Below are 13215 nucleotides of genomic sequence, written 5' to 3' on the forward strand. Positions count from 1 at the left end.
CTTTAGGGGCATTTTAATAGTCATTTATTCACTCACCAGTTTATATGTTGACTTAGTGATCCATTAAAAAATCATCAAGACAATTTTTCTGTGGGTTAGTCATGTGCTTCCTAGGATTAGATATGTGAAAACTAGAGAGCAAGTAAGTGCAGCATGCATTTAACATAAAAATGTCTTAGTAATAAAAAAAACTATATGTTTAGTGTGATTTTCACCTGAAATGCCGATTTAATTCCTGCACAGATGGAAGTTCCTCCAGAAGCTGCTGTAGGTAAACTCTCCAAGAGCTTGTTTCTTTCGTTGCTGCTTATTATTTGGATTAAACTACTTTTTTTATAGGCAGTACTATCAAAGTGCACCATCCCCACCCACGATCCATTCTCAATGATCTGAAGCAGGAAATGTTTTGCTGCTTGATTCATTCGACTTAGCCGATTAGAACCCTGAATAAAAAAGGACAAGAAAAACAACCAAGTGTTTTCAACTGGAAAATAATAGCAGATCACATAAAATGAAGGAGTAGAATTAGTTGTTAAGAATTTTCTATCAATAGTAATCAGTGTTATTAAAGAAAGCAATTATTTTTTTAATTGATAAACTTGAAAAATATAGCTGTGTGTATTATGAAAAAATATAGTATAGTAAGGAAAACAAGCTTTTGAGTAAAGCTGATTGTTGACTGCTAAGCACCCAAATTAGAGTGGAGGGTGGAGTGGGGGTTGAGTTTTAATTGGAGAATGATGACTTACATCTTAGAATCTACCTGCTTACTCCTGGGATACTCTGTTAGTTGTGTCGAGGTGAAGCCAATCCCCAGATCCTACAGTATCTCACCAGAGTATCACACACTCCAACTAGAGGCTGAAATCTCCCCATCCACTGGGAACTAGACTACCTAATAGATGAAACTTAATCTAGCTGGAGCTGAAATAGGAGAGGCCCAATCCCTACCTCCCCTATTTCCTCTTCTGTTCCTACCTCTTCCCACCACTTCCCCACCAACAGATTAATAGGAATTGGTTTTTTGGTAATTCATTAAGACTCATATCTCTCTTTCCTACATGAATGCCCACCATGTGAGTGTCTTCAAACATTTGTCTTTTCCAATCCCTCAACACCAACTGATCTGTGGTACCACTCCCAACACATGCCCAAATTTCCCTCTGAACTCCCTAGAACCAAATCACAGTAAGAACCTCCACCTACATCCCATCTTTGAGGGCTCTCTTTACTACCTTGCTTTACCTTTACACTTGGCTCTATCTGCACTGTGTCTAGGGAAGGGTGCTCATCTTCTCTCATTCAGGAATGTCATCTCTCCCCAGCGACACGTCCTAGGCACTTATATGTGCTGGTGTCTAACACTCTGATGCTCTTTCTGAAACTCTGTGTTATTGTGGATTATTTCATTCATACTTTGCTCTTTTCAGTGTCCACAGAATCACCATTTGTTGAAGACACTATTCCTGATCTTCAGCATGGCCTATTCTGCCTCAAATGTGCCATTCTTTTGAGTACCTTATCACATTACATCTGCTCATTTGTAGTCTATTCATTTCAACAATTTTTTATTGAGTGCCTATATGTGATAAACCCTGGTCTAATACAAAGATGAATAAGACTCTATTTCAAGTCCTAGAGGACATGATTCCTAGAGAACATGCTTTCAAGTCCTAGAGGAGCTCCCAGTCTTGTGGGGAGAGAAGTGTGTAATTTAACATAATTTATAGTAATATGAGTTTGCACAGGTCATTATGGGAGACCAGCAGAAGAGCCCTTAGCCTAGCATAGAAGCCTAGCCCATCTCCTCCTGGGGAAATGGGTACCTCTACCAAATTTTGAAGATTGTGTATGAGTTAACCAGGTGATAGAGAAGGCAGGGAAAATTTCCTTTATTGAACTATAAACTCTTTAAGGGTATGGGCTTCTACTCCTAGAGCCTGTCACAATGCCTACCATTCAGTGAATGATAGTAGAAGGAACGAATGGCTGAATCTGGTCCTATCTTCGTGATGGAGATGCTCTTTGTTGGTGTCTTTGAGCATAAAGAGGTCATTGATATAAGTGTTGAAAATAAGATAAAACTGTGTTAAGAATTTTCCTGGTTGATCTTGTCCCTTGACTTGAAAGGAGTTCATAAGCCCATAATCTACCTTTTCCTCATATCTGTCAAGTATTTCCAGTAGACAATAAGGGCGAGGTTAGAAAACATTTTCCTATTTCAATCTCTAGTTCTGATCTTCTAACTAAATCTTCAATAAAGGGCCTAAAAGTCCACCTCAATAAAGCCCTCATTTTCTGGAAAAGACAGAGACTCTTGGGTTAGGTGTTTTAAACTCTATCACTATCCTACTTTCATTATGATATTCACTGCCCAACTTGAGGTCATGATCACAGGAAGTGTTGGTACTTATGTCACCATACAATTCAGAACAATCCAGGTGCAGGTAGTGTTGAGTGTTCTTAGGCCCTCAATCACCTACCTGTCCCTACATCCAGGAAAAATGGGCTCACAAACTTACCGCCATGCTTCCAGACTTATCAAGAACTAAGCACACAATTCTTTGGCTGATCTTCAGCAATGAGAAGACAGGTGGAGGGGGTGGTTCCACCATAGATGCTGTGTTTTTAAAATCCTCAGAATTGCTGATCACCTCCCATGTGCTTCTGGAATTGCACATTTTGTTTTGTAGGCTTGGAGCCTCTCGGTTATGGTTGTTTTCCTTACAGAATTCAACGACCTAAGGGTTGATAAAATTAAAAAAATTTTTCTACATTATGCCTTTGGAAATCAAGTACAAATCTGAAAAATATTACAAATCTATTCTCCAAGTATGTTGTTTCTTGAATGATCTTGACTCAGGAGTCATATAATAGTAAAGTGGATTTTGAGTAGTAAGTAACACTGCTTGAGTCCTTACTATGTACCAGTCAAAGAACTCTATACTACTACATCTAATCTCTCACGTGACCTGCACAGATCTTTTATAAACATGATAACATGTCCTTTAATTATAAATATACACTCTGAAGCAATGATTGGTATACTTACAGAATTAATTGCTTGCATAAACATTATGGATGCTTTTTCAGTTTGATCTTTCTCCGGGAAGAATTGACAATCTTTTTCATACAGTTTTGTCTTAGAATTAATTTTGCATCCTCTGGTTATACAGCTGTCTCCTTGACACGTATGAACTCTATTTATACCAGTAATACCCGTGGAACACCTGAAAGTATGTGACAGTTAGTCTTTGAGGCAACGTAACGATTAAAGTTTTTTGAAAATCTTATGTTTTCATATCATGGTTTTCAATAATGACCTTTATATCAAGGTTTTTATTCTCATTTATGTAGCACACACATCCTGTTTTGACAGCAAAGTTTCAGGGTTCCTACCAGAGCAGTTATCTGTTTTTCAAGAAGTGGCAGAGGGAAATGTTAAGTGGGCTCTCCAGTGTAGGCGATGGCTGAGTTCTCTGCTGGAATTCAAGCTCCTGCTGTCCTGCTCACACTAATGGCTGGAAGCTTCCCTTTTCCAAACACCTGTCTTGGTGGCCTTGTGATGGTAAATACACTGCAGGCATCTAGACAAGGCCACTTGTGAAACAGTTGCTCTTGGTACCACCTTAGCGTAAGGTTCTTTGTAGATTTCTGTTCAAGAAGATATCCCCAAAGAATGGGATGAGGCGTGGCTACAAGTGTTTTGATATTCATTTGTATCCAAAGTGAAATGTGGCTTGAAGGAAAGACTGAGGTACTGCCCAGGAGAGCAGAGTAAAGAATGGTGGAGGTGTTTTATGCGTATGTTTTACTGCATGGTATTGGCCATAGGTGGCACTGATTACAAGTATGCTGGGATGTGAATATATCCCATCTTTTCAATGTTTCTCCAGTTTTAATCCCAGAAGGAATGACTAGATTTTATTCAGTCATTTAGGGAGACTCCTACATATGTGCATGCTTCTATTGCCCCAAACTCAGTGAACATAATGATGTTATCTATATTAACAATCATGATGAATATTCTGCAGTAGAGACTAGACATGTAGGAGGAATACGATGCAAACAAATGTAGTCAATGTAAAACTCTAAAATATGTGTCCTCAAACTTGGTTCGACGGAGTTGAGGAAGAGCCTTCGCTGAAATTGTATATCTTTCAGTTTGTACATTGTTTATAATTCCTCAGCCCCAGCAAGCCATCTAAGATTGGCTAAGCTGATGGCACCTAATTTTAGATCAACTCCCCCCAAACATTCTGCTTTCTTGATGTCAGAACCAAGAGGATTGTCTATTATTAATGGTGATGTTAGATTGGTGTTTTAAAATGAACTGTATAAACTCAAGAAATTCCTTTTTAGTTTCTTGAAGCTGGTTGATTTCTCAGCCCACGTTTGCCACTACCTTCAGCATTGTTTTTTTCATTTTTGTGTAGTGTAAATAATTTTGATCTCCTCGCATATAGTACAGGCTTTTACACAGACAACTTCAGAATGAATGAGTTCTGGAAGCTGTGGTAGAGAGATATACAAATGCGTCAAACAGGCTACCAAATGCTCTTGAAGTTACCTGTATTTTAAATGGACAACCAGCTACTTTAAGGGACATTTTCTAAAAAAGCAGAAAAGCACTGTTTTGTGATATAGTGTCTATTACCTGGATTGGGACAAAAATGAATGACTGGCTCTTGAAAGAAATCAAACTAAGGCAAATAAGAAGCTACAGCCTGAGGTAATTTAAGAAAATTTAAATGGTCATGCCTTGTTGCTTCAATTTTTTTTGACGTGGCGCTGTAGTAAGGCTCATCTTCATTGTACTCGTCAAACACTCCCCAGCGGAGATGGGCCCACTCGTGGACAAACAACCTCCCTGTGGGAAAATATTCCAAATATGTCATCATAATTCAAATGACAAAATTTGCCCTGCAATTATTTTAAGAAACTTTTTTTCAATCAAAAATATTCATATTTAGGTTTTAAATAACTGCCAACATTTATATTTTTGTTTATACAAAAGTATTTTACATTCATTGCATTATATTATATTATGTTACATTATGTAATATATAATCTTTTTATTCCACAACATATTAAATCAGCAAAACATTTATGATGTATGTGCTATGGGTGGAATAGACTGGCCTTTGGGTTTTGGTTTTGGGGGCAAAAAGTCTTAGATATTACAATGGCTTTTGGCTCTACAATGTTCACTCCTACTAACAACATAAAGAGATGTATAACATCCGTGGCATTAAAATTTCATGAAGATGCAATTAGTTAAAAAGTGTCTGTAAATGCTTCTTAGGAGGTTGACAATGAAAAAAAGATTGAAAAACACTGTGATAGACCATAGATAATCTTGTGGGTGTCTAAAAGAACTGATTAATATACAATACTTAGTATATATAAGCATTACTTGTGTGAAAACAATTATTATTAATTAGGTATATTCAGCACTATAGTAGGTACTAGGAAATATAAAGATGAGTAGGATATAGTCCTTGACTAGGATAAGCATAGAGAGAGGGAATCAGAATAAAAGATTTTTTTCCTAAGAATTTTAGAGTGAATGGAAGAATAAAGATAAATCCAAGCTTGAAATGCAGGAAGAAAAAGCAAGTGGAATTTTTGTTTTAGCAATATCAGTGAAAACTTCAGAGGAAATCAAATGGAGGAGGAGAGGTTGGAAATATAGCCTATTCTGCTACAACATGTGTTTCTCTAACTCAAATTAACTCATGAGACCTGAAAATAGGGGGGAAATGTCAGTATTACGCAAAAGTCTTTTCTTCTTAAAATCCTTGCTACTCAAAATATGTTCCTTGGACCAGCAGCATCAGCATACCCTGGGAGCTAACAAGATTTGCAGACTCTCAAGCCCACTCTAGATTACTGAGTCAGAATCTTCATATTTACAAGATCCCTAAGTTATTCCTCTACACGTTAAACTTTGAGAACACTGGTTTAAGGTTTCCGAGGCAAATGGAGGCAGATTAGTGAGTATGAAATTATATCCTACAGTAAGGGAGGAAAAAGCCCTCGTGTTAGCTACTGCTCTAGAGTTTGATGAATTTTTAGAAAATTTAAAACTGCCTGCATAAGTGGCTCACTTTTTAGAGAATGTGTTTCCTTCTTAGGTCATGGCAGGTGGTCCTGCCTACAGTACCCACCTCCATTTGCTAAGAGGGTAGATTTCAGGGGCTCTCAGCACACACACACACACACACACACACACAAAGGTAACTATGTGAGACAATGAAATGTTAATTAGCTTGACTTTAGTAATCATTTCACTACGTATATGTACATCAAATCATCATGATGTAGACCTTATAACCTAAATTTTTGTTAAAAAAAGCAACCCCTCTGACTTAGAATTCCCTTCCCATCTATATCATTGTCTCAGTTCCCACAAACCCTATTCTCATTTATGAAAGCATTTCCTCTGTGTGTGTGTGTGTACTTTTAATATCTGCTATGATGGCAGCATCCAGCCACACTGAGCTGCTGCCAAGGGTGGTCCAAATGAGCTTCCTTGGTATCTATTACTATTGTTGTTATCATTTTTATTACAAATTGCATAGATTTGGGGACTGTCTTCTTAACCTTATTTTTCAAAAGCCTTGTTGTTTTTAGGGCATTGTTTTGCATAACGTGAGTTTTTTCAAAAACATATGGGTCCCATTATAGTCAGCTGTGGGCTTGGGTTGAGGTTGAGGGATATGGGAAAACAACAAGAGCTCAGGAGGGGACCTTGGCTTTAAAAACTGTAGAACATCCTCCTCTTCTAAGACAGCTGGAGGTGGGGAGAGATGAAGGTGGACACGAGTTTGGAAGTAAAGAGGAAGAAGGTAAGGGCCTTTATTTTCTCAAAGCATCTGTTGCTTGATGGGATTGACAAGAGTGACTAGAGATCTTGAGAAAACTGGTAGAAGTTTTGCAACAGCTGCTGTGGGGAATGAGAGAGAGAGCTGAGAAGAGGCAAGTAAAAATATTGTTGAGTAGCTTTGAGTGCTTCCCTGAGCTTGGAAGATGTGTTTTTGTAACGACACCAATTAGTTTTGTAATTTTCTTTTACATCTTGGAAACATATTAACAGGAGCCAAAGGAAACTACCTGGAAACTCAGTGCACAGGACTTGGCAAGTTGAATGAAACATAAGGATAAGAGTGTTGAGCTATTTATACTTGTAGTTGAATTGACTTTCTGGACATGCCAGATAGGAAAGAAAGTATAGCTAGAAGGGCACAAGGCATTAAAAGTGCCAAGGAGAGCAAACATTGTCAGGCTAAAGTATGGGGAAAACATAAGATTGGGATGGAGTGAGATGACGTAGCTTTCAAGACTGCAGTGGGATGGGGCTGGCCCGGTAGCCCAGTGGTTAAGTTCCCACGTTCCGCTTCTGTGGCCCGGGGTTCGCTGGTTTGGATCCCAGGTGCGAACATGGCACACTAGTCAAGCCATGCTGTGGCAGGCTTCCCACATATAAAGTAGAGGAAGATGGGCACGGATGTTAGCTCAGGGCTAATCTTCCTCAAAAAAAAAAAAAAAACAAACATTGCAGTGGGGAACATGTCCAGGCAATGATGAGGACCAGAGCCAGCTGAGTGTTTAACAGAGACAAGAGACTTCATGTGTGCTCGTTGAAGGGCAACAGAAGAGGGAGATTCTGGAGTATGCAGATTCAGGAAGTTTCACTGAGTAGTGACATGTGCATTGGGCCCTCTTTTAACAATGATTTGCATTTTATGTGAAAAATAATATGCTTTAGTTCATTTGAACCAATGATGTTAACTTTTAGATGGAAGTAGATGAAACTGTCACTTTTATAGGTGAAAATGATGACTTAATGACAAGTTCATCTGGTTCAACCAAATAAGTTGAATAAGAGTATCGGCAACTAGCAGCCTGTGAGTGTTTTCTCTTGGCCAGAAACTGGCATCTTGGCTCTTTCCAGCTTGCCAGGCATCTGCCTTCCATGGAAACAGCACGTGATTGATTAATATCTGGCTGTGAAGAACTGGAAAATTAAAACCTAAAAATATGCCAAAAGAAAACATTTATTACCGTTGTCCTGTGTTCAAATTTCTGTAGACACTGTACTGAGCATAGTTACGTGGATTATCTAATTTAACGTTCACAACAATTGTATAAAGGAGAAACTCCTCTATTCACCATTTTACAGGAAATAGGCACAGAGAGGCTAGGTCACTTGTCCAAGGTCACACACAGCTGATAATTAGGGGAGTCAGGATTTGAACCGAGGGACTCTGGCTCCAAGGCTTGGACACTTAAGCTGGATACAAAACTGCTTGTTGGAAGCACTGCAAAATATGTGTTTTAACCAAAATTCCTACCTGATGGTCCATATTCACTTTCGTTTTTTCCAAGTACAAAGTTGGGGGTGAGATGAATGTATTCTCCTTTCTCTCCACAGGCAGTGAACTGCTTGGTGTATGGTTCATCCTTACCTGGGAGGGTAGGTGGTGCAACTAAAACATCAGCCTGAGAATGTTTAAAAAGATTTTTAAACGATCAGAAATAGAAATGATAGCATTTAGTCAGAACAACTCTGAAACGACCAGTTTGCTGTAAAACTGAGGCGCAGCAAAAATTATAATTTTTAAGAGAAACTTTTTGACTCACGTGTTCATAGCTTTCACGTTTTGGCCTCTCATATTTAGAGTTTTCCTTCCAATTCTCAGGAATTAATATTGAAACATTTTTGAAAAAGAATCTTTTTTCTGTGGCTTCAAACAGGTAAGTAGACGCTGCAGTCACCATGTCCTATTGTTAAAGGAAACACATGTGAGGATGGAGAAGTGACAGTGAAGTAAATGAACAAGTGTTCGTCATAGGCATTTCCCAACTTAAGAGTGGATAGAAAAAGCAACTTACTAATGAGCAAGGGCTCTGCCTCACAATTCACTTGGCCACCTCAGTCCAAAATTATAGCTTCATTCTGCACATTAAAGGTTGAATCTTCCATAATCCTTCATCAAAAGGCAAATGCTCGTGTTTGGTGTTAAGAGAAATTGTATAAAATGATAAAGGCATAGACTTTAGGGTCATCTGCTTGGTTCCAATACTGGCATCAGCACTTTCTGGCTGATAGGGCTTCGCCAGTTTACATAACGCTCTGAAGCCCAGTTCCCTCATCTCTTAAATGGAGTATTGCAATCTATCTTTAAGGTTGGCATAAATATGAAATGAGTTGTATGGTACTCTTCACATAGGCAGTCACAAACTGGTTGATGTCATTACTGTTTATAAGTCGTAGTAGAGAACAGCCTTAGCTGATGCAAGCTAAGGAGAACATTCTGTAGGGACTGGTCATAGGAGAGGATTTTCATTATACTCCCACTGTGCAGGAGAGGCAGCTGGGTTGGGATCCTAGAAGGTGGGGTGACGGAAAATTCATAGGAGAGGCAGAGCTTTTTGATCCTAGGCAGAGCTTATTGCTCTGCCAACAAGCTGAAAATAATATCACCTTATACTGTTCAATATCCTGAATCCAAAGATGCAATGATTAATGAGAAATAGTCCCTCCCTAGAGCTTACTATCTAGATGGGGAAATAGATGGGTGAAAAGGTCTTATGGTAGATGATCAAACCCACTGAATATTTGGGGGACCCTGGATGCTAGATGACGGTGTCATCCTCTTCATCTCACTGGCAACATCCCAGTCAAGAGTGTTGTTTCCTTCAAGGCAGGCTCCAGTCCTCCAGGGTGCTTCCTGACCTAACATAAGCCCATCATAGAGCTGTTCTATTTCAGGAGTTCCAGAGCTCTCTACCCTGTGTTCTTGAAGAGAGTTCAGCGTGCTGACTGTAATGTACTGAGGAGATCAGCAAACTGATTGGGTTCAGAGCCATGGGATCAATCAGAAGCCAGAGTGCAGAGAACTGAAGGCCCAGAGGACTGGCTAGGAGTCAGGAAAAGGCCTTCAGAGAGCTCCTAATCTAGATAGGAGGTTACTTCATCACTGGCCTAGAGCAGATGAAAGAATTCTCTACCTGTTCCCTAGGGATGCCTCTCCCCTTTTTTTTGTTTTGGGGTATTTATGTATCAACCAGTTACCTTCTGCTTGAAGTGATGGCCCCTTCTGTGGCTATGATATAAAAGCATATGTGGTTGTTTGAATTGTGCTACTGATTGGAGAATAGTGTGGCTGCACACAATTGTGTGGCTTGTGTTTTGTACAACTCTGAGGTATTCCATTTACTTTGCTGTCTCCGTAGCTCTGCACAACCCACTTAGGTATTAGAATGTCTTCAGATCATGGAGGGATTTCATTGACCCTAAATCAAATGGCTGTGATCTCCTAGGATATATTAGGGGGACGACTGACGCTTCTCACAGGCTTTCCAAGCAGAATTCCTGTCATATTCTTTCTAAATTTCTTCTCAGAATTCTTGTAATATCCTAGCTTGATCAAAGAAGATTAAGACATCAATGTTTCCAAAAATAAGTAGGGACACATGAATAAAAGGAATAAGAAAAGTTGGCAAGTGACATTGCAGGTCATAAATTAATAGTCAATTCAGCATAAACTTATTATGATCAGATAGTACCTCAGGAGTAGGGTTATGTCCAGAAATTTGCTTCCTGGTTAGAAAAATGTGTGATTTCTGTCATCTTATACAAGGCCGAATGCAAACCCACGTCTGTCAATCTTGAAAGCCCACATGCTGGATCTCAGTTTTATTGTGCTACTAAATATGACCTTGGAAAAATCATTTAACTTCTCCAACCCCATTTTCCTCTTCTGTAGAATACAGATGAGAATGTTTCACAAGATGGCCTAACAATATAAATGCAAGCACCTTGCAGAGGGCTGGGAGAGTGTTAGGAGATGTGTAATCTAGGCGTGTCCACTAACAGTTGAATGTTTGCTTGTAATGTCCCACAGAGGACTGTCCTAACAGTCACTGTTCCTCTACAAATAATCCTTCCAAATACTGATTTAAGAGGTTCAAAATATTTTGAAACTGATCAGCTGTCCCTGAACACTTAAAAAGCCATCTTTTAGGGTCAGCTATATTAACTGCTATTCAAGCCTGTGTTCCTCGGTAAAGGAAGCTTTGCCTTTCCCTAGGTATCAGTAAGTGAATACCACTGTGCTGCCAGAGTTTACACAGAATGAGTGCTAAATGGCAGCCACAGAAGCACCTGCTCACCACTGAGGTCATGCCCATCAGCTTCTGGTGGATAATAACACCCATGGGAGGGCTAAAGCGGTGAGCCTAAGACACAGTAGTGGAGGAAGGAATTAGTAACTGTCAGGGACGGGGGACCTAATTCACATGGCTGTAACACCAATCTCTTTCTTACATGGAATGTGAGAGGTGGAAGAAACTGTAGAAATCGGAGCCTTGGTTCAGTCCTGGAGACTCTCTTCTCCATCTGCACTTCCTAGTGAACTCCTTTATTCTCATGGCTTCCAATCTCGTCCACACACGGATGACTCCCAAATTTTCATCTCCCCCCAGATTTTTCCCCTGATGTCTAATAACCATTCTCAAAGTCAAAATGTTCAAAACTAACTGCTGATCTCTCAACTGCCGAATTTTCTTCATATAACAGTGTTTGCCTTCTCAATTACTGAAAATTCCATCCTTCCAAGTGGTCAGGCCAAAACCCTTGAAGTTGTCTGTGACTTCTATCTTTCTCTCCTCCCACCTCTACCCCCCGCACATCTAAACCATGAGCAAATTCGTCTATGCTACCCTCCGAATATGCTCAGAATCACCCTCTTTAGTGATCTCTACCACAATAGCCCTGTTGCTAGTCACCATCACTTCTGACCTGCGACAGCTTCCTACCCAGTGTCCTTCTGCACCTCTCTGCTGCAACAGATCCTATACAGGATGAGCAGAAGTGGAAACCCTCTCCAGAGTTTCCTCAACACTGCCTTCAGAGTGATCCCCGAATATGCAGGAGACAGCACACCCCTCCTCTGCTCAGAATCCTTTCATGGATTCCCATGGCACTCAGAGTAAAAGCCCCAAAAGTCTTTCCAGTGCTCTGGGCCCTGCCACCTCTCCAACTTCAGCCCACTCCGCCCTTCCTCCTGCTCATTCGCAGTTGTGTCCTTGGTCTCATCAAGCATGCTCTCACCTCCATGCCTCTGCGCCTGCCGTTCCCTCCCCAGAGTTTTCAGTGGGCTCTTCCCTCACTCATCTCAGGTCTCTGCTCAGATGTCACAGCAACAGTGAGGCCTTCCCTGAGTACCCGACATGAAACAGTAACCCACATTCTCCCCTACCCCAGCCCCACCAACGCTCCCTATCCCCCTTGGCTGATTTATTTTACTCCACAGCAACTTACTACCATCTGACCTGCTACACAGTTACATGTTTCTATTATCTACAGCGGCTGAAAAGAGTGTACACTGCACGAGGGCAGGGGCTTTTTGTTCACTCTTGTCTCCCCCTGACATGCTATAAACATTCAATAAATCATTGCTTAAAAATGGACAAGTTCAACTGCTTATATACTGAGGAAGACACTGAGGATCAGGGAGGCCCTGTTCCCTGTCTTGGGTCTTATGGTGAGAGAGGGTAGAACCTCATCTAGAACCTGCAATTCCCACTGACATTCTAGCATTGTCTTCACTGCACCACATGGCTTTTAAGCTCCCTGGACCATTCAGAATTTTCTATAATAATTAACTATTAACTTCTTGTCTTTTCCACAATTTTAACAGAAGTAATCTCATTTCTTCCTTACCTTTATCTGTTCTATTATTCTTCCATCTTCTGGCACAGCAGGGTCTATAGCAATGATAACACCTTCGTAGCCGTTGTTATTCAGCTGAACGAGGGAAGTATCGGACCCCTGCAGAAGCTGGAGGACTAAGAGAAAAACCACACTTCTGAATAACCCCATTGTTGCTCTGAATTGTCCTGAGCCCAATGTCGGTTTGTTCAAGAGGCTTTTCTTTCACCACCTCTCTCTCTCTCTCTATACACTCCTAAACGTTATCATTGTCGGCTGCTGTGGGACGTTGAGCGTATAAAGGTTATTGTTATATACACGGAAAACGTTTGACTTTAGTGTACGCAATTGTTTTATTGTATGTTACTGTAAAAGTGACTGAAGCACAGAAGACGTCAAATCTTTTTATGAAATACCTTACACATCTTTACTTGGGAATTCTTTTCTATTCTTTCTAATTTCAGCTAATTTCCTAAAGGTAGACATATTCTTTT

General features: G+C 40.2%; 1 protein-coding gene across 1 annotated transcript; it reads right to left on the reverse strand.

Annotated features, from left to right (window-relative positions):
* Positions 1 to 215: 215 nt before the first annotated feature.
* LOC124233709 (calcium-activated chloride channel regulator 4-like) lies at positions 216 to 12892 on the reverse strand (the record flags this gene model as incomplete). The annotated part of the gene is made up of 7 exons (XM_046650830.1): positions 12734 to 12892; positions 8647 to 8787; positions 8358 to 8505; positions 4762 to 4870; positions 3053 to 3230; positions 2523 to 2741; positions 216 to 443 (listed from the first exon to the last, which is right to left on the reverse strand). Coding segments are annotated over exons 1-7 (1182 nt in total), but the record flags the coding sequence as incomplete, so codon positions are not given.
* Positions 12893 to 13215: the final 323 nt, after the last annotated feature.

The sequence above is a fragment of the Equus quagga genome, unplaced genomic scaffold, assembly GCF_021613505.1.
Source record: "Equus quagga isolate Etosha38 unplaced genomic scaffold, UCLA_HA_Equagga_1.0 210291_RagTag, whole genome shotgun sequence".
Lineage (NCBI taxonomy): Eukaryota > Metazoa > Chordata > Mammalia > Perissodactyla > Equidae > Equus > Equus quagga.